A 23,549-nucleotide genomic window follows, 5' to 3' on the forward strand; every position below is an offset into this window, starting at 1 on the left:
AGAGCCATGTTTCAGATAGGTCTAGTTACTGAAGAGGGCCATGTTTCAGACAGGTCTAGTTACTGAATAGAGCCATGTTTCAGATAGGTCTAGTTACTGAAGAGGGCCATGTTTCAGATAGGTCTAGTTACTGAAGAGGGCCATGTTTCAGATAGGTCTAGTTACTGAAGAGGGCCATGTTTCAGATAGGTCTAGTTACTGAAGAGGGCCATGTTTCAGATAGGTCTAGTTACTGAAGAGGGCCATGTTTCAGATAGGTCTAGTTACTGAAGAGGGCCATGTTTCAGATTGGTCTAGTTACTGAAGAGGGCCATGTTTCAGATAGGTCTAGTTACTGAAGAGGGCCGTGTTTCAGATAGATCTCTACAGATAGCTCACGAGCTAACAGGGAAACAATGATCTGGGTTGCTAACTTGATTCTTCTTACATGTACTCCTAAAGAAGCATTGGATTGGTGTAAACATGAGAGATAGTTCCCTTCCACCATGTGTGTTCCACCAGTCTCAGTGCTATTCATTTTAAATCCATTGATCATTACTTTATCATTTAAACCTAAACTAACCCTTGATCTGACGATCACCTTCTGTATTACTGCCTCAAAACTGAAAGTGAATAAAAAGTAGCAAATCAAGTCTGAAAACTAACTGAAGCTAAACGGAAGTTTAAAAAATAAAATATAAACATTTTAAAACCAATAGAAAAATGTAAAACGGTAATAACCAATAATAACACAAACAACATTTATTTTCTCTCACACAAATACACAACGCTGTCCAGAACAACAACATCACAACACACACCGAGTACCACAGTGTATTACAACACAAATACACAACACACACCGAGTACCACAGTGTATTACAACACAAATACACAACATCACAACACACACCGAGTACCACAGCGTATTACAACACAAATACACAACACCACAACACACACCGAGTACCACAGCGTATTACAACACAAATACACAACACTGTTCAGAACAACACACAACACACACCAAGTACCACAGTGTATTACAACACAAATACACAACACCACAACACACACCGAGTACCACAGCGTATTACAACACAAATACACAACACCACAACACACACCGAGTACCACAGTGTATTACAACACAAATACACAACACAACACACACCAAGTACCACAGTGTATTACAACACAAATACACAACACCACAACACACACCGAGTACCACAGCGTATTACAACACAAATACACAACACCACAACACACACCGAGTACCACAGCGTATTACAACACAAATACACAACAACACAACACACACCGAGTAACACAGTGTATTACAACACAAATACACAACACCACAACACACACCGAGTACCACAGTGTATTACAACACAAATACACAACACCACAACACACACCGAGTACCACAGTGTATTACAACACAAATACACAACACCACAACACACACCGAGTACCACAGTGTATTACAACACAAATACACAACACAACACACACCGAGTACCACAGCGTATTACAACACAAATACACAACACTGTCCAGAACAACAACATCACAACACACACCGAGTACCACAGCGTATTACAACACAAATACACAACGCTGTCCAGAACAACATCATTGAATGAGTAGGTGTGTCCAAACCGTTGACTAGTACTGTATATACACACACACAGAAACTATACCCCTTGACTTATTTCACATTTAGTTGTCTTACAATTTAAATTCAAAATGGATTAAATAGATGTTTTATTCTCACCCATCTATACACAAAACCCCATAATGACAAATTAAAAACATGTTTTGAGAAATGGTAGAACATTTATTGAAAATGAAATACAGAAATATCTAATGTACATAAGTATTCACACCCCTGAGTCAATACTTAGTAGAAGCACCTTTGGCAGTGATTACAGTTTTCTGGGTAAGTTTCTAAGAGTGATTACAGCTGTGAGTCTTTCTGGGTAAGTCTCTGAGAGTGATTACAGCTATGAGTCTTTCAGGGTAAGTCTCTGAGAGTCATTACAGCTGTGAGTCTTTCTGGGTAAGTCTCTAAGAGCTGTGGGTCTTTCAGGGTAAGGCTCTAAGAGTGATTACAGCTGTGAGTCTTTCTGGGTAAGTGTCTAAGAGTCATTACAGCTGTGAGTCTTTCTGGGTAAGTCTCTAAGCTCTTTCTACACCTGGATTGTGCAACATTTGCCCATTATTCGTTAACATATTCTTCAAGCTCTGTCACATTGGTTGTTGATCATTGCTCGACAACCATTTCCAGGATCTTTCCACAGATGTTCAAGTAGATTTAAGTCAAAAGTGTAACTATTCCACTCAGGAACATTCACTGTCTTCTTGGTAAGCAACTCCAGTGTAGATTTGGCCTTGTGTTTTAGGTTATTGTCCTGCTGAAAGGTGTCTGGTGGAATGCAGACTGAACCAGGTTTTCCTCTAGGATTGTGTTTTAGGTTCTTGTCCTGCTGAAAGGTGAATTAATCTCCCAGTGTCTGGTGGAAAGCAGACTGAACCAGGTTTTCCTCTAGGATTGTGTTTTAGGTTCTTGTCCTGCTGAAAGGTGAATTAATCTCCCAGTGTCTGGTGGAAAGCAGACTGAACCAGGTTTTCCTCTAGGATTGTGTTTTAGGTTCTTGTCCTGCTGAAAGGTGTCTGGTGGAATGCAGACTGAACCAGGTTTTCCTCTAGGATTGTGTTTTAGGTTCTTGTCCTGCTGAAAGGTGAATTAATCTCCCAGTGTCTGTTGGAAAGCAGACTGGACCAGATTTTGCCTGTGTTTAGCTTCATTCCGTTTCTCTTTTATTCTGAAAAACTCCCTCATCGTCAACAATTACAAGCATACTCATAACATGATGCAGCCACCACTATGCTTGAAAATATGGAGAGCAATTCTCAGTAATGTGTTGTATTTGATTTGCCCCAAACAACACTTTGTATTCAAGACAAAAAGTTATTTGCTTTCCCACATGTTTTACAGTATTACTTTATGCCCAACAGTATGTGGACAACTGCTTGTCCAACATCTCATTCCAAAATCATGGACATTAATATAGAGTTGTTCCCCTCTTTGCTGCTATAACAGCCTCCACTCTTCTGGGAAGGCTTTCCACTAGATGTAGGAACATTGCTGCTATAGCAGCCTCCACTCTTCTGGGAAGGCTTTCCACTAGATGTAGGAACATTGCTGCTATAACAGCCTCCACTCTTCTGGGAAGGCTTTCCACTAGATGTAGGAACATTGCTGCTATAACAGCCTCCACTCTTCTGGGAAGACTTTCCACTAGATGTTGGAACATTGCTGCTATAACAGCCTCCACTCCTCTGGGAAGGCTTTCCACTAGATGTTGGAACATTGCTGCTATAACAGCCTCCACTCTTCTGGGAAGGCTTTCCTCTAGATGTTGGAACATTGCTGCTATAACAGCCTCCACTCTTCTGGGAAGGCTTTCCACTAGATGTTGGAACATTGCTGCTATAACAGCCTCCACTCTTCTGGGAAGGCTTTCCACTAGATGTAGGAACATTGCTGCTATAACAGCCTCCACTCTTCTGGGAAGGCTTTCCTCTAGATGTTGGAACATTGCTGTTATAACAGCCTCCACTCTTCTGGGAAGGCTTTCCACTAGATGTTGGAACATTGCTGCTATAACAGCCTCCACTCTTCTGGGAAGGCTTTCCACTAGATGTAGGAACATTGCTGCTATAACAGCCTCCACTCCTCTGGGAAGGCTTTCCACTAGATGTTGGAACATTGCTGCTATAACAGCCTCCACTCTTCTGGGAAGGCTTTCCTCTAGATGTTGGAACATTGCTGCTATAACAGCCTCCACTCTTCTGGGAAGGCTTTCCACTAGATGTAGGAACATTGCTGCTATAACAGCCTCCACTCCTCTGGGAAGGCTTTCCACTAGATGTTGGAACATTGCTGCTATAACAGCCTCCACTCTTCTGGGAAGGCTTTCCTCTAGATGTTGGAACATTGCTGCTATAACAGCCTCCACTCTTCTGGGAAGGCTTTCCACTAGATGTAGGAACATTGCTGCGGGGACTTGCTTCCATTCAGCCACAAGAGCATTAGTGAGGTCGGGCACTGCTGTTAGGCGATTAGGCCTGGCTCACAGTCGGCGTTCCAATTCATCCCAAATTCGCTCGATGGGGTTGAGGTCAGGGCATTGTGCAGGCCAGTCAAGTTCTTCCACACAGATCTCGGCAAACCATTTCTGTATGGACCTCACTTTGTGCACTGGAGCGTTGTCATGCTGAAACAGGAAAGGGCCTTCCCCAAACTGTTGCCACAAAGTTGGAAGCACAGAATCATCTAGAATGTCATTGTATGCTGTAGTGTTAAGACTTCCCTTCACTGGAATCGAGGGGCCCGAAACATGAAAAACAGCCTGAGAGCATTATTCCTCCTCCACCAAACTTTACAGTTGGCACTATGCATTGGGGCAGGAAGCGTTCTCCTGGAATCCGCCAAACCCAGATCCGTCCGTCAAACTGCCAGATGTTGAAGCGTGATTCATCAGAGTCCAATGGCCGTGAACTTTACTCCAGACGACGCTTGGCGTTGCGCATGGTGATCTTAGGCTTGTGTGCTGCTGCTCGGTCACGGAAACCCATTTCATGAACAGACGAACAGTTGTTGTGCTGACCTCCAGTGGCAGTGTGGATCTCGGTAGTGGAACGGCGCTGCAGCCCGACGACAGACGAGTTTTACTGCGTTGTTCAGCACTCTGTTGTTCCGTTCTGTGAGCTTATGTGGCCTACCACTTTGCGGCTTAGCCGTTGTTGCTCCTAGACGTTTCCACTTCACAATAATAGACATTCTACTGACAGTTTTTGTCTATGCAATTTTATACACCTGTCAGCAACGGGTTGAAACAGCCAAATCCACTAGTTTGACGGGGTGTCCACATACTTTTGTATATATAGTGTAATCGTATGTGTGAGGTACAGAGATGAGCTAGTCATACTTATTGACTCAAGACGTTTCAGCTTTTCATTTTTAATTACTTTGTAAACATTTTGAAAAAACAACAACATTATTCCCCTTCGATATTATGGGCTATTGTTGTATCAGTGGCCTATACACATCTAAATGTAATCCATTTTAAATTCAGGCTGTAACACAACAACAAAGTCAAGGGGTGTGAATAGTTTCTGAAGGCTCGGTGTAGAAATATACACAAACTACACACAGACACCAAGCTTACCCGCGCTCGGACACATTTCAGGGAGGGAGGGAGAGAGAGGGGAGGGGGGGGGAGGAAGAGAAGGAGGAGGAGGAGAGAGAGACAGACACAGACACCAAGCTTACCTGCGCTCGGACACATTTCAGGGAGGGAGGGAGAGAGAGGGGAGGGGGGGGGAGGAGGAGGAGGAGGAGAGGAGAGAGAGACAGACAGACAGACACCAAGCTTACCCGCGCTCGGACAAATTTCTGGGCCACCATTTATATGTGAATATTAGTGAGAGAGAGAGAGACAAGAAGAGAAACCGAGGGGGAGAGAGAAGAAATGGGGAGAGGGAGAGAGAGAACAGCAGGAACGTTGAGGAAGAACAGAAATCAGTCAAGCTGTCTCTTACCAGGTCTTTGGGAGAAAGACTGTTTATATGAGTATGTGTGTATGTGAGTACACGTGTGTGTGTGTGTGTGTGTGTGTATGTGTGAGTGTGTGTGTGTGTGTGTCGGGGTGTGTGGGTTTGTGTGAGTGTGTATATGTGAGTGTGTGTGTGTGAGTGTGCGTCGGGGTGTGTGAGTTTGTGTGAGTGTGTATATGTGAGTGTGTGTGTGTGTGTGTGTGTGAGTGTGCGTTGGGGTGTGTGGGTTTGTGTGAGTGTGTATATGTGTGTGTGTGTGAGTGCGCGTCGGGGTGTGTGAGTTTGTGTGAGTGTGTATATGTGTGTGTGTGTGAGTGCGCGTCGGGGTGTGTGAGTGTGTATATGTGTGTGTGTGTGTGAGTGCACGTCGGGGTGTGTGGGTTTGTGTGAGTGTATATGTGAGTGTGTGTGTGTGTGTGTGAGTGCGCGTCGGGGTGTGTGGGTTTACCATGGCCTGCTCCATAGGGACGACCTGTTCTCTGTGTGAGTGTGTGTGTGTGGGTTTACCATGGCCTGCTCCATAGGGACGACCTGTTCTCTGTGTGTGTGTGTGTGTGAGTGCGCGTCGGGGTGTGTGGGTTTACCATGGCCTGCTCCATAGGGACGACCTGTTCTCTGTGAGTGTGTGTGTGAGTGCGCGTCGGGGTGTGTGGGTTTACCATGGCCTGCTCCATAGGGACGACCTGTTCTCTGTGTGAGTGTGTATATGTGTGTGTGTGTGGGTTTGCCATGGCCTGCTCCATAGGGACGACCTGTTCTCTGTGTGAGTGTGTGTGGGTTTACCATGGCCTGCTCCATAGGGACGACCTGTTCTCTGTGAGTGTGTGTGTGAGTGTGTGTGGGTTTACCATGGCCTGCTCCATAGGGACGACCTGTTCTCTGTGTGTGTGTGTGTGTGTGTGTGTGTGGGTTTACCATGGCCTGCTCCATGGGGACGACCTGTTCTCTGTGGATCTGTCGTATGCTGCTGGCATGACCCTTCAAAGCATTCTCTAGAGCTCCCCGCGGCTACACACAAACACACAGGACGTAGCATTAGCATTTAGCCTCACCATATCCATATTAACACACAGGCCATAGCATTAGCAGTTAGCCTCACCATATCCATATTAACACACAGGACGTAGCATTAGCATTTAGCCTCACCATATCCATATTAACACACAGGACGTAGCATTAGCATTTAGCCTCACCATATCAATATTCACACACAGGACGTAGCATTAGCATTTAGCCTCACCATATCAATATTAACACACAGGACGTAGCATTAGCATTTAGCCTCACCAAATCCATATTAACACACAGGACGTAGCATTAGCATTTAGCTTCACCATATCAATATTCATTTGGAGGCCTATATCATGTTACAGGGTCTATATCGTGTTACAGGGTCTATATCTATATCTAGGGGTAAGGTCTAGGGGTTATGGTCCAGGGGTTAGGGTCTAGGGGGTAGGATCTAGGGGACTTACGAGAAGGTCGGCCTGGGCCTCCAGCTCGTTAGGGGTTAGGGTCTAGGGGTTAGGGGACTCACCAGAAGGTCGGCCTGGGCCTCCAGCTCGTTAGGGGTTAGGGTCTAGGGGTTAGGAGACTCACCAGAAGGTCGGCCTGGGCCTCCAGCTCGTTAGGGGTTAGGGTCTAGAGGGGTTAGGGGACTCACCAGAAGGTCGGCCTGGGCCTCCAGCTCGTTAGGGGTTAGAGTTAGGGGACTCACCAGAAGGTCGGCCTGGGCCTCCAGCTCGTTAGGGTTTAGGGTCTAGGGGTTAGGAGACTCACCAGACGGTCGGCCTGGGCCTCCAGCTCATTAGGGGTTAGGGTCTAGGGGTTAGGAGAATCACCAGAAGGTCGGCCTGGGCCTCCAGCTCGTTAGGGGTAAGGGTTAGGGGACTCACCAGAAGGTCGGCCTGGGCCTCCAGCTCGTTAGGGGATAGGGTTAGGGGACTCACCAGAAGGTCGGCCTGGGCCTCCAGCTCGTTAGGGGTTAGGGTTAGGGGACTCACCAGAAGGTCGGCCTGGGCCTCCAGCTCGTTAGGGGTTAGGGTCTAGGGGACTCACCAGAAGGTCGGCCTGGGCCTACAGCTCGTTAGGGGTTAGGGTCTAGGGGTTAGGAGACTCACCAGAAGGTCGGCCTGGGCCTCCAGCTCGTTAGGGGTTAGGGTTAGGGGACTCACCAGAAGGTCGGCCTGGGCCTCCAGCTTGTTAGGGGTTAGGGTCTAGAGGGGTTAGGGGACTCACCAGAAGGTCGGCCTGGGCCTCCAGCTCGTTGGAAAACGACAGCAGATCCACCAGAGTTACACCTTTATTCACCTACACACACAAAGTCAGTGGTCAGGGGTCAGGGTTTAGTGGTTAGGGGTCAGGGTTTAGTGGTTAGGGGTCAGGGTTTAACCCCTAACGAGCACCCTCTCCGAGTTGGGCATCTCCGGTGCGGCCCACGCTTGGATTGCATCCTACCTGACAGGTCGCTCCTACCAGGTGGCGTGGCGAGAATCTGTCTCCTCACCACGCGCTCTCACCACTGGTGTCCCCCAGGGCTCTGTTCTAGGCCCTCTCCTATTCTCGCTATACACCAAGTCACTTGGCTCTGTCATAACCTCACATGGTCTCTCCTATCATTGCTATGCAGACGACACACAATTAATCTTCTCCTTTTCCCCTTCTGATGACCAGGTGGCGAATCGCATCTCTGCATGTCTGGCAGACATATCAGTGTGGATGACGGATCACCACCTCAAGCTGAACCTCGGCAAGACGGAGCTGCTCTTCCTCCCGGGGAAGGACTGCCCGTTCCATGATCTCGCCATCACGGTTGACAACTCCATTGTGTCCTCCTCCCAGAGCGCTAAGAACCTTGGCGTGATCCTGGACAACACCCTGTCGTTCTCAACCAACATCATGGCGGTGGCCCGTTCCTGTAGGTTCATGCTCTACAACATCCGCAGAGTACGACCCTGCCTCACACAGGAAGCGGCGCAATCCAGGCACTTGTCATCTCCCGTCTGGATTACTGCAACTCGCTGTTGGCTGGGCTCCCTGCCTGTGCCATTAAACCCCTACAACTCATCCAGAACGCCGCAGCCCGTCTGGTGTTCAACCTTCCCAAGTTCTCTCACGTCACCCCGCTCCTCCGCTCTCTCCACTGGCTTCCAGTTGAAGCTCGCATCCGCTACAAGACCATGGTGCTTGCCTACGGAGCTGTGAGGGGAACGGCACCGCAGTACCTCCAGGCTCTGATCAGGCCCTACACCCAAACAAGGGCACTGCGTTCATCCACCTCTGGCCTGCTCGCCTCCCTACCACTGAGGAAGTACAGTTCCCGCTCAGCCCAGTCAAAACTGTTCGCTGCTCTGGCCCCCCAATGGTGGAACAAACTCCCTCACAACGCCAGGACAGCAGAGTCAATCACCACCTTCCGGAGACACCTGAAACCCCACCTCTTCAAGGAATACCTAGGATAGGATAATCCTTTTCACCCCCCCCCTTAAATGATTTAGATGCACTATTGTAAAGTGGCTGTTCCACTGGATGTCAGAAGGTGAATTCACCAATTTGTAAGTCGCTCTGGGTAAGAGCGTCTGCTAAATGACTTAAATGTAAATGTAAATGGTTTAGTGGTTAGGGGTCAGGGTTTAGTGGTTAGGGGTCAGGGTTCAGTGGTCAGGGTTTAGTGGTCAGGGTTCAGTGGTCAGGGGTTAGAAGTCAGGGTTTAGTGATCAGGGGTCAGGGTTTAGGGGTCAGGGTTTAGTGGTTAGGGGTCAGGGGTTAGGGGTAGAGGTCGACCGATTATGATTTTTCAACGCTGATTTCGGGCCAAAAAAGCAGCTACCGATTAATCGGCCGATTTAAAAAATAAATAAATTTTAAAACATTTAAAAAATAATAATAATAATAATTACAACAATACTGAATTAACACTTATTTTAACTTAATACATCAATAAAATCAATTTAGCCTCAAATAAATAATGAAACATTTCAATTTGGTTTAAATAATGAAAAAACAAAGTGTCGGAGAAGAAAGTAAAAGTGCAATATGTGCCATGTCAGAAAGCTAACATTTAAGTTCCTTGCTCAGAACATATGAAAGCTGGTGGTTCCTTTTAACATGAGTCTTCAATATTCCCAGGTAAGAAGTTTTAGGTTGTAGTTATTATAGGACTATTTCTCTCTATACCATTTGTATTTCATATACCTTTGACTATTGGATGTTCTTATAGGCACTATAGTATTGCCAGTGTAACAGTATAGCTTCCATCACTCTCCTCGCTCCTCCCTGGGCTCGTAGACTTAATTATAACACAACACACAGAAATACGAGCCTTTGGTCATTAATATGGTCGAATCCGGAAACTATCATTTCGAAAACAAAACGTTTTTTATCTAACGGGTGGCACCACAAGTCTAAATATTCCTTGTTACTTTGCACAACCTTCAATGTTATGTCATAATTAAGTAAAATTCTGGCAAACTTGTTCGCAATGAGCCCGGCGGCCCAAACTGTTGCATATACACCGACTCCGAACGCAAGAGAAGTGACACAATTTCCCTGGTTAATATTGCCTGCTAACCTGGATTTTTTTCGCTAAATATGCAGGGTTAAAAATATATACTTCTGTGTATTGATTTTAAGAAAGGCATTGGTGTTTATGGTTAGGTACAGCCGTCCAACGATTGTGCTTTTTTCCCAAACGCGCTTTTGTTAAATCATCCCCCAGCGTTGCATCGATTATATGATATAATATAACAACGCAGGATACGCTAGATAAACTAGTAATATCATCAACCATGTGTAGTTAACTAGTGATTATGATTGATTGATTTTTATAAGATAAGTTTAATGCTAGCTAGCAACTTACCTTGGCTTCTACTGCATTCACATAACAGGCAGGCTCCTCGTGGAGTGCAATGAGAGGCAGGTGGTTAGAGCGTTGGACTAGTTAACTTTAAGGTTGCAAGATTGGATCCCCGAGCTGACAAGGTAAACATCTGTCGTTCTGCCCCTGAACAGGCAGTTAACCCACCGTCATTGAAAATAAGAAGTGTTCTTAACTGAATTGCCTTAAATAAAGGTATAAAAAATCAAATCAGCGCCCCAAAATTCCGATTTCCGATTGTTATGAAAACTTGAAATCGGCCATTCCGATTAAACGGTCGACCTCTAGTTAGGGGTCAGGGTTCAGTGGTTAGGGGTCAGGGTTTAGTGGTCAGGGGTCAGTGTTAAGTGGTTAGAGGTCAGGGGTCATGGGTTAGGGTTCAGTGGTCAGGGATCATGGGTTAGGGTTAGAGGTCAGGGGTTATACCTCTGCTAGGTAAGCAGCATAGTTAATATCTCCTATCCCAGCGTTAGAGAAGGTTAGCAGGTTATCCCGTCCATCCTGCTCCAATAACACAATGCTCTGGAGGTCGATGCTCACGCTGTCAAACACCTTCACCAGGTCCTTGTTAAACTGCCACACACACACACACACACACACACACACACACACACACACACACACACACACACACACACACACACACACACACACACACACACACACACACACACACACACACACACACACACACACACACACACACAGACACAGAGGCACAGAGACCGATACAAAAACACTTATGAATGGTAGGGTGTGTAACAGTTCTAGGAATGACTATCTCAACACTTTATCTAGAACAATAACCCAATGGCAGAACTGTAACACACACACACACACACACACACACACACACACACACACACACACACACACACACACACACACAGACCCTCCCCCACACACACGCACACACAGACCCACACACACACACACGCACACACAGACCCACACACACAGACACACACAAACCTCCCACACACACACACACACACACACACACACACACAGACCCTGACATACCACGGTTGTTTTGAGGAAGGTGTTGATGTTGAACATTGTCTCCAGCTGCAGAGCATGGTACAGCCCGTTGTTATCATAGCAGTCTCTACACACACACACACACACACACACACACACACACACACACACCGTTGTTATCATAGCATAGTCAAATTACTGTAAACCTAACTACTGTAAACCTAACTTCTGTAATCCAAACTACTGTAAACCTAGCTTCTGTAAACCTAGTTACTGTAATCCAAACTGCTGTAAGCCTATCTTCTGTAATCCAAACTACTGTAAACCTAGCTTCTGTAATCCAAAATACTGTAAACCTAGCTTCTGTAAACCAAGCTTCTGTAAACCTAGATACTGTAAACCTAGCTTCTGTAATCCAAACACCTGTAAATCTATTTTCTATAATCCAAACTACTGTAAACCTAGCTTCTGTAATCCTAGTTTCTGTAAACCTAGCTTCTGTAATCCAAACTACTGTAAACCTAGCTACTGTAAACAAAGCTTCTGTAATCCAAACTACTGTAAACCTAGCTTCTGTAAACCTAGCTACTGTAAACCTATCTTATGTAAAACTAGCTACTGGAAACATAGCTTCTGTAAACCTATCTATTGTAAACCTATCTTCTGTAAACCTAGTTACTGTAAACCCAGCTACTGTAAACCTAGCTTCTGTAAACCTAGCTACTGTAAACCTAGCTACTGTAAACCTAACTAGTGTAATCCTAGCTTCTGTAAACCTAGGTTCTGTAAACCGAGCTACTGTAAACCTAGCTACTGTAATCTTAGCTTCTGTAATCCAAACTACTGTAAACCTAGCTTCTGTAAACCAAGCTACTGTAAACTTATCTTGTGTAATCCAAATTACTGTAAACCTAGTTACTGTAAACCTAGCTTCTGTAATCCTAGCTTCTGTAAACCTAGTTTCTGTAAACCTAGCTACTGTAATCCTAGCTACTGTAAACCTAGCTACTGTAATCCTGGCTACTGTAAACCTAGCTACTGTAATCCTAGCTACTGTAATCCTAACTACTGTAGAGGAATTTGGGGGAATTGGTGCCCTTTTTCAATCCAATGAGTATTTTGTTGATTTGACTGTGAAGTCACGTAGTTAAACACCTAAATCAAACTGAACTAATGTCTGTGTCCAGTGATGTGAATGGTGTGTGTGTGTTGGTCTGTGTGCGTGTGTGTGTGTGTGTGTGTGTGTGTGTGTGTGTGTGTGTGTGTGTGTGTGTGTGTGTGTGTGTGTGTGTGTGTGTGTCTCTCACCGGTACATGCTTCCTACAGTCAGGTTGATGTTAGGGTTCTGGAACAGCATGCCAGGCAGGAAGTTCTTCTTGGCAGGATGGACCATGTAGGGAGTGTCTATGATCTATACACACACACACACACACACACACACACACACACACACACACACACACACACACACACACACACACACACACACACACACACACACACACACAGAGTGTCTAGATACTGGAGGACACAGGGCTGTAGTGTCTAGATACTGGAGGACACAGGGCTGTAGTGTCTAGATACTGGAGGACACAGGGCTGTAGTGTCTAGATACTGGAGGACACAGGGCTGTAGTGTCTAGATACTGGAGGACACAGGGCTGTAGTGTCTAGATACTGGAGGACACAGGGCTGTAGTGTCTAGATACTGGAGGACACAGGGCTGTAGTGTCTAGATACTGGAGGACACAGGGCTGTAGTGTCTAGATACTGGAGGACACAGGGCTGTAGTGTCTAGATACTGGAGGACACAGGGCTGTAGTGTCTAGATACTGGGTGAGAGAGAGGGTGAGAGAGGGGATGAGAGGGTGAGTGAGGGGGTGAGAGGGTGAGAGAGGGGATGAGAGGGTGAGTGAGGGGGTGAGAGGGTGAGAGAGGGGGTGAGAGGATGAGAGAGGGTGAGAGAGGGGGAGAGAGGGGGAGGAGAGGGTGAGAGAGGGAGGAGGAGAGGGTGAAAGAGGGAGGAGGAGAGGGTGAGAGAGAGGGAGGGGAGGGTGAGAGAGGGAGGGGGAGAGGGGGGAGGGAGGGAGGAGGAGAGGGTGAGAGAGGGAGGAGGAGAGGGTGAAAGAGGGAGGAGGAGAGGGTGAGAGAGGGAGGGGAGGGTGAGAGAGGGGAAGGGAGAGGGGGAGAGAAAGGGGGGAGAGAGGGGGAGAGAGGGGGAGAGGGTGAGAGGGTGAGAGAGGGAGGGGAGGGGAGGAGGAGAGGGTGAGAGAGGGAGGAGGAGAGGGTGAGAGAGGGAGGAGGAGAGGGTGAGAGAGGGAGGAGGAGAGGGTGAGAGAGGGAGGAGGAGGAGGGGTGAGAGAGGGAGGGGAGGGTGAGAGAGGGAGGGGAGAGGGTGAGAGAGGGGTGAGAGAGGAGGTCAGAGGGTGAGAGAGGGGGTGAGAGAGGGGGAGAGAGGGGGGAGGAGGGGGGAGGAGAGAGGGTGAGAGAGGGAGGAGGAGAGGGTGAGAGAGGGAGGAGGAGAGGGTGAGAGAGGGAAGGGAGAGGGTGAGAGAGGGAGGAGAGGGTGAAAGAGGCAGGAGGAGAGGGTGAGAGAGGGAGGAGAGGGTGAGAGAGGGAAGGGAGGAGAGGGTGAGAGAGGGAAGGGAGGAGAGGGTGAGAGAGGGAGGGGAGAGGGGGAGAGGGAAGGGAGGAGAGGGTGAGAGAGGGAGGGGAGAGGGGGAGAGAGGGAGGAGGAGAGGGTGAGAGAGGGAGGGGAGAGGGGGAGAGAGGGAGGGGGAGGGTGAGAGAGGGAAGGGAGAGGGTGAGAGAGGGAAGGGAGAGGGTGAGAGAGGGAAGGGAGAGGGTGAGAGAGGGAAGGGAGAGGGTGAGAGAAAGGGGGAAGGAGAGGGTGAGAGGGAGGAGGAGAGGGTGAGAGAGGAGGAGGGAGAGGGTGAGAGAGGGAGGGGAGAGAGGGAGAGAGGGAGGGGGAGGGTGAGAGAGGGAGGGAGAGGGGGAGAGAGGGAGGAGGAGGGTGAGAGAGAGGGTGAGAGAGGGAGGGGAGGGTGAGAGAGGGAGGGGAGGGTGAAAGAGGGGGGAGAGGGTGAGAGAGGGAGGAGGAGAGGGTGAGAGGGGGAAGGGAGAGGGGCAGAGAGGGAAGGGAGAGGGGGAGAGGGGGAGGAGAGAGGGTGAGAGAGGCAGGAGGAGAGGGTGAGAGAGAGGGGGAGAGGGTGAGAGAGGGAGGGGAGGGTGAGAGAGGGAGGAGAGGGGGAGAGAGGGAGGAGGAGAGGGTGAGAGAGAGAGGGGTGAGAGAGGGAGGGGGTGGGTGAGAGAGGGAGGAGGGTGAAAGAGGGGGAGAGGGTGAGAGAGGGAGGAGAGGGTGAAAGAGGGAGGAGGAGAGGGTGAGAGAGAGGGAGGGGAGGGTGAGAGAGGGGGGAGAGGGTGAGAGAGGGAAGAGGAGAGGGTGAGAGAGAGAGGGTGAGAGAGGGAGGGGAGGGTGAGAGAGGGAAGGGAGAGGGGGAGAGAAAGGGGGAAGGTGAGAGAGGGAGGAGGAGAGGGTGAGAGAGGGAAGGGAGAGGGGGAGAGAAAGGGGGAAGGTGAGAGAGGGAGGAGGAGAGGGTGAGAGAGGGAAGGGAGAGGGGGAGAGAAAGGGAGAGGGTGAGAGAGGGAGGGGAGAGGGGGAGAGAAAGGGGGAAGGTGTGTACCTTGAACAGTTGTCTGTTAGCAAGCGGTTCACAGAACAGCTTCTCAATGTTGCCCCCGACAACAAACCCTGCTGATACCAGCCCCATCAATACCCAGGCAAAGATGAAGCTGAACCCTACACCTCTGAGATGAAGAGGAGAGAGACAGTGAGACAGACAGACAGACAGACAGACAGACAGACAGACAGACAGACAGACAGACAGACAGACAGAGCCAGAGACAGAGAGACAGATATATATATATATAGAGAGAGAGAGAGAGAGAGAAAGCCATTGAATTGAGAGAGAGAGAGAGAGAGAGAGAGAGAGAGAGAGAGAGAGACAGGGAGAGAGAGACAGGGAGAGAGAGACAGGGAGAGAGAGACAGGGAGAGAGAGACAGGGAGAGAGAGACAGGGAGAGAGAGACAGAGAGAGAGAGAGACAGAGGGGAGGGGGCAGAGAGAGAAGTGTGATATTATGGATGCTGCCAGGATATTGTCATGGTTACTCACGCCATTAGCAGGTTGCCTCCGGTGTTTGATAGGCAGCCGCGAGTGGTGGGCGTGGCCTGTTTGTCGTAGCCACACGTTCCACACAACAGACCCAGGAAGTTAAAGGTCAAAACCAGAACCACTGAACACAGCACGGCAACACAGCCTATCCACCTGTAAAAACACTGTTATATACATCACCGAACACAGCACAGACCTGTAATAACACTGTTATATACATCACCGAACACAGCACAGACCTGTAGAAGTCCATCTAACCGCACAGACCTGTAGAAGTCCATCTAACCACACAGACCTGTAGAAGTCCATCTAAACACACAGACCTGTAGAAGTCCATCTAAACACACAGACCTGTAGAAGTCCATCTAACCGCACAGACCTGTAGAAGTCCATCTAACCACACAGACCTGTAGAAGTCCATCTAAACACACAGACCTGTAGAAGTCCATCTAAACACACAGACCTGTAGAAGTCCATCTAAACACACAGACCTGTAGAAGTCCATCTAACCACACAGACCTGTAGAAGTCCATCTGTATTAAACACACAGACCTGTAGAAGTCCATCTAAACACACAGACCTGTAGAAGTCCATCTGTATTAAACACACAGACCTGTAGAAGTCCATCTAAACACACAGACCTGTAGAAGTCCATCTGTATTAAACACACAGACCTGTAGAAGTCCATCTAAACACACAGACCTGTAGAAGTCCATCTAAACACACAGACCTGTAGAAGTCCATCTAAACACACAGACCTGTAGAAGTCCATCTAAACACACAGACCTGTAGAAGTCCATCTAAACACACAGACCTGTAGAAGTCCATCTAAACACACAGACCTGTAGAAGTCCATCTAACCACACAGACCTGTAGAAGTCCATCTGTATTAAACACACAGACCTGTAGAAGTCCATCTAAACACACAGACCTGTAGAAGTCCATCTGTATTAAACACACAGACCTGTAGAAGTCCATCTAAACACACAGACCTGTAGAAGTCCATCTAAACACACAGACCTGTAGAAGTCCATCTAAACACACAGAGCTGTAGAAGTCCATCTGTATTAAACACACAGAGCTGTAGAAGTCCATCTAAACACACAGACCTGTAGAAGTCCATCTGTATTAAACACACAGACCTGTAGAAGTCCATCTAAACACACAGACCTGTAGAAGTCCATCTAAACACACAGACCTGTAGAAGTCCATCTAAACACACAGACCTGTAGAAGTCCATCTAAACACACAGACCTGTAGAAGTCCATCTAACCACACAGACCTGTAGAAGTCCATCTGTATTAAACACACAGACCTGTAGAAGTCCATCTAAACACACAGACCTGTAGAAGTCCATCTGTATTAAACACACAGACCTGTAGAAGTCCATCTAAACACACAGACCTGTAGAAGTCCATCTAAACACACAGACCTGTAGAAGTCCATCTAAACACACAGACCTGTAGAAGTCCATCTAAACACACAGACCTGTAGAAGTCCATCTAACCACACAGACCTGTAGAAGTCCATCTGTATTAAACACACAGACCTGTAGAAGTCCATCTAAACACACAGACCTGTAGAAGTCCATCTGTATTAAACACACAGACCTGTAGAAGTCCATCTAAACACACAGACCTGTAGAAGTCCATCTAAACACACAGACCTGTAGAAGTCCATCTAAACACACAGAGCTGTAGAAGTCCATCTGTATTAAACACACAGAGCTGTAGAAATCCATCTAAACACACAGACCTGTAGAAGTCCATCTGTATTAAACACACAGACCTGTAGAAGTCCATCTAAACACACAGACCTGTAGAAGTCCATCTAAACACACAGACCTGTAGAAGTCCATCTAAACACACAGACCTGTAGAAGTCCATCTAACCACACAGACCTGTAGAAGTCCATCTAACCACACAGACCTGTAGAAGTCCATCTAAACACACAGACCTGTAGAAGTCCATCTGTATTAAACACACAGACCTGTAGAAGTCCATCTAAACACACAGACCTGTAGAAGTCCATCTAACCACACCTGTAGAAGTCCAGACCTGTAGTCCATCTAACCACACAGACCTCCATCTAACCACACAGACCTGGAGAAGTCCATCTAAACACACAGACCTGTAGAAGTCCATCTGTATTAAACACACAGACCTGTAGAAGTCCATCTAACCACACAGAGCTGTAGAAGTCCATCTGTATTAAACACACAGACCTTTAGAAGTCCATCTAAAACACACAGACCTGTAGAAGTCCATCTAAACACACAGACCTGTAGAAGTCCATCTTTATTAAACACACAGACCTGTAGAAGTCCATCTAAACACACAGACCTGTAGAAGTCCATCTAAACACACAGACCTGTAGAAGTCCATCTAAACACACAGACCTGTAGAAGTCCATCTAAACACACAGACCTGTAGAAGTCCATCTAAACACACAGACCTGTAGAAGTCCATCTAACACACAGACCTGTAGAAGTCCATCTAAACACACAGACCTGTAGAAGTCCATCTAACCACACAGACCTGTAGAAGTCCATCTAAACACACAGAGCTGTAGAAGTCCATCTAAAACACACAGACCTGTAGAAGTCCATCTAACCACACTGACCTGTAGAAGTCCATCTAAACACACAGACCTGTAGAAGTCCATCTAAACACACAGACCTGTAGAAGTCCATCTAACCACACAGACCTGTAGAAGTCCATCTAAACACACAGACCTGTAGAAGTCCATCTAACCACACAGACCTGTAGAAGTCCATCTGTATTAAACACACAGAGCTGTAGAAGTCCATCTAAACACACAGACCTGTAGAAGTCCATCTGTATTAAACACACAGAGCTGTAGAAGGCCATCTAAACACACAGACCTGTAGAAGTCCATCTAAACACACAGACCTGTAGAAGTCCATCTAACCACACAGACCTGTAGAAGTCCATCTAAACACACAGACCTGTAGAAGTCCATCTAAACACACAGACCTGTAGAAGTCCAGCTGGTCTATCTGAGGGTAGTAGGCCTCCATGTTCTTCTGGCCCTGACTCAGGAAGATGGTGAAGTTGGCCAGAGATGCTTCCACTGGGAACATCTTAGAGAAACCTATAATCTCTACTCCTATTTTATCCAGCATGGCCTTCACTCCTAGACAGAGGAGAGGAGAGGTTAGAGGAGAGGAGTGGACAGGAGATGAGGGGGTAGAAGAGGAGAGGAGAGAAGAAAGGAGAGGAGAGGTGGGGGTAGAAGAGGAATTGAGAGGAGGAGAGGGTAGAAGAGGAGAGGAGAGGAGATGAGGGGGTAGAGGAGGAAAGGAGGAGGTTGGAGAGGAGAGGAGAGAGAGAGAGAGAGAGAGAGAGAGAGAGAGAGACAGAGACAGAGACAGACAGACAGACAGACAGACAGACAGACAGACAGACAGACAGACAGACAGACAGACAGACTTACTAGGCAGAGCTGTAGTGTAGAGAAGGTTTTCCACAAACGCAGCGCAGGATGGAGAAGAGATGATGAGGATGATGACCAAACACAACACTCACACACACACACACACACACACACACACACACACACACACACACACACACACACACACACACACACACACACACACACACACACACACACACACACACACACACACACACAACATACCTGCTACTACATTCTTAGTCTGCTGTTGGACCAGTCTGGGGGTGTCGTTGAAGGATGAATAACCCTGAAGAGGAGAGGATGGAGAGGAGAGGAGAAAGGAGAGAGGTTGGAGAGGAGAGAGAAGGAGAGAAGAGGGTAGATGAGTGGAGAGAGGGAGAGGGAGAGAAGGAGAGGAGAGGATGGAGAGGAGAGGAGAAAGGAGAGGAGAGGGTAGATGAGGGGAGAGAAGGAGAGGAGGGGAGAGAAGGAGAGGAGAGGATAGAGGGGAGAGAAGGAGAGGAGAGAGGAGGGGAGAGAAGGAGAGTAGAGGATAGAAAGGAGAGAGGAAAGGGTAGATGAGGGGAGAGAGGAGAGGAGAGGAGAGAGGAGGGGAGAGAAGGAGAGGAGAGGATAGAGAGGAGAAAGGAGAGAGGAGAGATTGGAGAGGAGAGAGAAAAGGATAGAAAATCTTTAGATAATATGATACATTATCCAACCTGACACACAGCAGTGCATTGTTCAGGGGCAGAGCAGCTGTAGGGGGATATGATACATTATCCAACCTGACACACAGCAGTGCATTGTTCAGGGGCAGAGCAGCTGTAGGGGGGATATGATACATTATCCAACCTGACACACAGCAGTGCATTGTTCAGGGGCAGAGCAGCTGTAGGGGGGATATGATACATTATCTAACCTGACACACAGCAGGGCATTGCTCAGGGGCAGAGCAGCTGTAGGGGGGATATGATACATTGCAACCCTCCATTTACCAGTCAGTGAGACCTGGGAATCAAACCGACAACCCTGTGGTTACTGCCCCTACCCCCACAGCCTACAGATATAGGATGAGATGGAGAGAGCAGAATGGTACCTTCTGTAAAATGTTGCTGAGGTCTGTCTTCAGGACAATCTCTAAACTGGCCAACTGGGGACTGACGTCTGGTAACTAGAGAGAGGGGGGATGGAGAGAAAGACAGAAAGAGAGAGAGAGAGGTAGAGAGAGACAGAGAGAGAGAGAGAAAGACAGAAAGAGAGAGAGAGAGGTAGAGAGAGACAGAGAGAGAGAGAGAGAGAAAGACAGAAAGAGAGAGGTAGAGAGAAGACAGAAAGAAAGACAGAAAGAGAGAGAGAGAGAGGTAGAGAGAGACAGAGAGAGAGAGAGAAAGACAGAAGAGAGAGAGATGGATGGATGGATGGAGAGATAAACAAAAATATAATTACTTGACACATTGGAAAGAATTAACAAAAAAACAGAGCAAACTAGAATGCTATTTGTCCGTAAACAGAGAGTACATATTTAGCATGTTTAGTATTTAGCATGTTTAGTATTTAGCATGTTTAGTGTTTAGCATGTTTAGTATTTAGCATGTTTAGTATTTAGCATGTTTAGTATGTTTAAGCATGTTTAAAATATGTTTAATTTTACTTGTTTAGCATGTTTAGTTTTAGGAGCATGTTTAGTAAGCATGTTTAAGCATGTTTAATGTTTAGTATTTAGCATGTTTAGTATTTAGCATGTTTAGCATGTTTAGTGTTTAGCATGTTTAGTATGTTTAATGCATAGGTATGTTTAGTGTTTAGCATGTTTAGTATTTAGCATGTTTAGTGTTTAGCATGTTTAGTATTTAGCATGTTTAGTATTTAGCATGTTTAGTGTTTAGCATGTTTAGTATGTTTAGTATTTAGCATGTTTAGTATTTAGCATGTTTAGTGTTTAGCATGTTTAGTATTTAGCATGTTTAGTATTTAGCATGTTTAGTGTTTAGCATGTTTAGTATGTTTAGTATTTTAGCATGTTTAGTATTTAGCATGTTTAGTGTTTAGCATGTTTAGTGTTTAGCATGTTTAGTATGTTTAGTATTTAGCATGTTTAGTGTTTAGCATGTTTAGTGTTTAGCATGTTTAGTGTGTTTAGTGTTTAGCATGTTGAATGTTTAGCATGTTTAGTATTTAACATGTTTAGTGTTTAGCATGTTTAGTATTTAGCATGTTTAGTATTTAGCATGTTTAGTATTTAGCATGTTTAGTGTTTAGCATGTTTAGTGTTTAGCATGTTTAGTATTTAGCATGTTTAGTATTTAGCATGTTTAGTGTTTAGCATGTTTAGTGTTTAGCATGTTTAGTATGTTTAGTATTTAGCATGTTTAGTGTTTAGCATGTTTAGTGTGTTTAGTGTTTAGCATGTGAATGTTTAGCATGTTTAGTAATGTTTAGGATGTTGTATTTAGCAGGTGTGTATGTACCCCAGAGAAGTTGCTGTTGATTCCCAGCTGTGGGAGTGTGTAGTTTGAATGGATGTTGTAGCAGGTGTGTACGTAGAAGTTGCTGTTGATTCCCAGCTGTGGGAGTGTAATGTTGTTGTAGCAGGTGTGTACGTACCCCAGAGAAGTTGCTGTTGATTCCCAGCTGTGGGAGTGTAATGTGGATGTTGTAGCAGGTGTGTACGTACCCCAGAGAAGTTGCTGTTGATTCCCAGCTGTGGGAGTGTAATGTGGATGTTGTAGCAGGTGTGTACGTACCCCAGAGAAGTTGCTGTTGATTCCCAGCTGTGGGAGTGTAATGTGGATGTTGTAGCAGGTGTGTACGTACCCCAGAGAAGTTGCTGTTGATTCCCAGCTGTGGGAGTGTAATGTGGATGTTGTAGCAGGTGTGTACGTACCCCAGAGAAGTTGCTGTTGATTCCCAGCTGTGGGAGTGTAATGTGGATGTTGTAGCAGGTGTGTACGTACCCCAGAGAAGTTGCTGTTGATTCCCAGCTGTGGGAGTGTAATGATGTTGTAGCAGGTGTGTACGTACCCCAGAGAAGTTGTTTGATTCCCAGCTGTGGGAGTGTAATGTGGATGTTGTAGCAGGTGTGTACGTACCCCAGAGAAGTTGCTGTTGATTCCCAGCTGTGGGAGTGTAATGTGATGTTGTAGCAGGTGTGTACGTACCCCAGAGAAGTTGCTGTTGATTCCCAGCTGTGGGAGTGTAATGTGGATGTTGTAGCAGGTGTGTACGTACCCCAGAGAAGTTGCTGTTGATTCCCAGCTGTGGGAGTGTAATGTGGATGTTGTAGCAGGTGTGTACGTACCCCAGAGAAGTTGCTGTTGATTCCCAGCTGTGGGAGTGTAATGTGGATGTTGTAGCAGGTGTGAACGTACCCCAGAGAAGTTGCTGTTGATTCCCAGCTGTGGGAGTGTAATGTGGATGTTGTAGCAGGTGTGAACGTACCCCAGAGAAGTTGCTGTTGATTCCCAGCTGTGGGAGTGTAATGTGGATGTTGTAGCAGGTGTGAACTTACCCCAGAGAAGTTGCTGTTGATTCCCAGCTGTGGGAGTGTAATGTGGATGTTGTAGCAGGTGTGTACGTACCCCATAGAAGTTGCTGTTGATTCCCAGCTGTGGGAGTGTAATGTGGATGTTGTAGCAGGTGTGTACGTACCCCAGAGAAGTTGCTGTTGATTCCCAGCTGTGGGAGTGTAATGTGGATGTTGTAGCAGGTGTGAACGTACCCCAGAGAAGTTGCTGTTGATTCCCAGCTGTGGGAGTGTCATGCGGATGCTGTTGCAGGTGCGCGACACAGCTCCGTTAGTGCAGGCCGGATCAGACAGGGTGTTGGACAGGGAGGTCCGTTCATACGTCAGACGGAGCGCCAGGCGAGACGTTCCCTCATGAAGAACATCCAACGAAGAACTAACACTCTCCAACGCCTCCTTAGACTCACGCAGAGCTATGGAGGAAAGGCAGAGAGGAGAGGAGGGGGTAGAAGAGGAGAGGAGAAAGGAGAGGAGAGGAGATGATGGGGTAGAAGAGGAGAGGAGAGGAGATGATGGGGTAGGAGAGGAGAGGAGAGGAGAAGAGAGGAGAGGAGAGGAGATGATGGGGTAGGAGAGGAGAGGAGAGGAAAGGAGAGGAGAGGAGAGGAGAGGAGAGGAGAGGAGAGGAGAGGAGAGGAGAGGAGAGGAGAGGAGAGGAGAGGAGAGGAGAGGAGAGGTCGTGTGAGGTGAGGGCATGACACACCACTGATCTAATACTGACACCACTGACACCACTGACTGGAGGTCAGTTCTAACACTGACACCACTGACTGGAGGTCAGTTCTAACACTGACACCACTGACTGGAGGTCAGTTCTAACACTGACACCACTGACTGGAGGTCAGTTCTAACACTGACACCACTGACTGGAGGTCAGTTCTAACACTGACACCACTGACTGGAGGTCAGTTCTCATCCTGACACCACTGACTGGAGGTCAGTTCTCATCCTGACACCACTGACTG

General features: G+C 47.2%; 1 protein-coding gene across 1 annotated transcript in view; it reads right to left on the minus strand.

Annotated features, from left to right (window-relative positions):
* Positions 1-23,549, minus strand: part of LOC135506633 (prominin-1-A-like) — a 58,384-nt gene that overhangs the window by 19,019 nt on the left and 15,816 nt on the right. The window contains exons 4-16 of the mRNA XM_064925952.1: positions 22,780-22,997; positions 20,158-20,232; positions 19,305-19,368; positions 19,098-19,106; positions 18,638-18,797; positions 15,642-15,794; positions 15,150-15,273; positions 12,775-12,878; positions 11,510-11,594; positions 10,913-11,059; positions 7,849-7,920; positions 6,526-6,618; positions 5,432-5,449 (exon numbers count right to left, since the gene is read on the minus strand). Coding sequence (XP_064782024.1) covers positions 5,432-5,449; positions 6,526-6,618; positions 7,849-7,920; positions 10,913-11,059; positions 11,510-11,594; positions 12,775-12,878; positions 15,150-15,273; positions 15,642-15,794; positions 18,638-18,797; positions 19,098-19,106; positions 19,305-19,368; positions 20,158-20,232; positions 22,780-22,997 — 1,322 coding nt within the window. The remainder of the gene's footprint in view (positions 1-5,431; positions 5,450-6,525; positions 6,619-7,848; positions 7,921-10,912; positions 11,060-11,509; positions 11,595-12,774; positions 12,879-15,149; positions 15,274-15,641; positions 15,795-18,637; positions 18,798-19,097; positions 19,107-19,304; positions 19,369-20,157; positions 20,233-22,779; positions 22,998-23,549) is intronic.

Source organism: Oncorhynchus masou, chromosome 20 (genome assembly GCF_036934945.1).
Source record: "Oncorhynchus masou masou isolate Uvic2021 chromosome 20, UVic_Omas_1.1, whole genome shotgun sequence".
Taxonomy (NCBI): domain Eukaryota; kingdom Metazoa; phylum Chordata; class Actinopteri; order Salmoniformes; family Salmonidae; genus Oncorhynchus; species Oncorhynchus masou.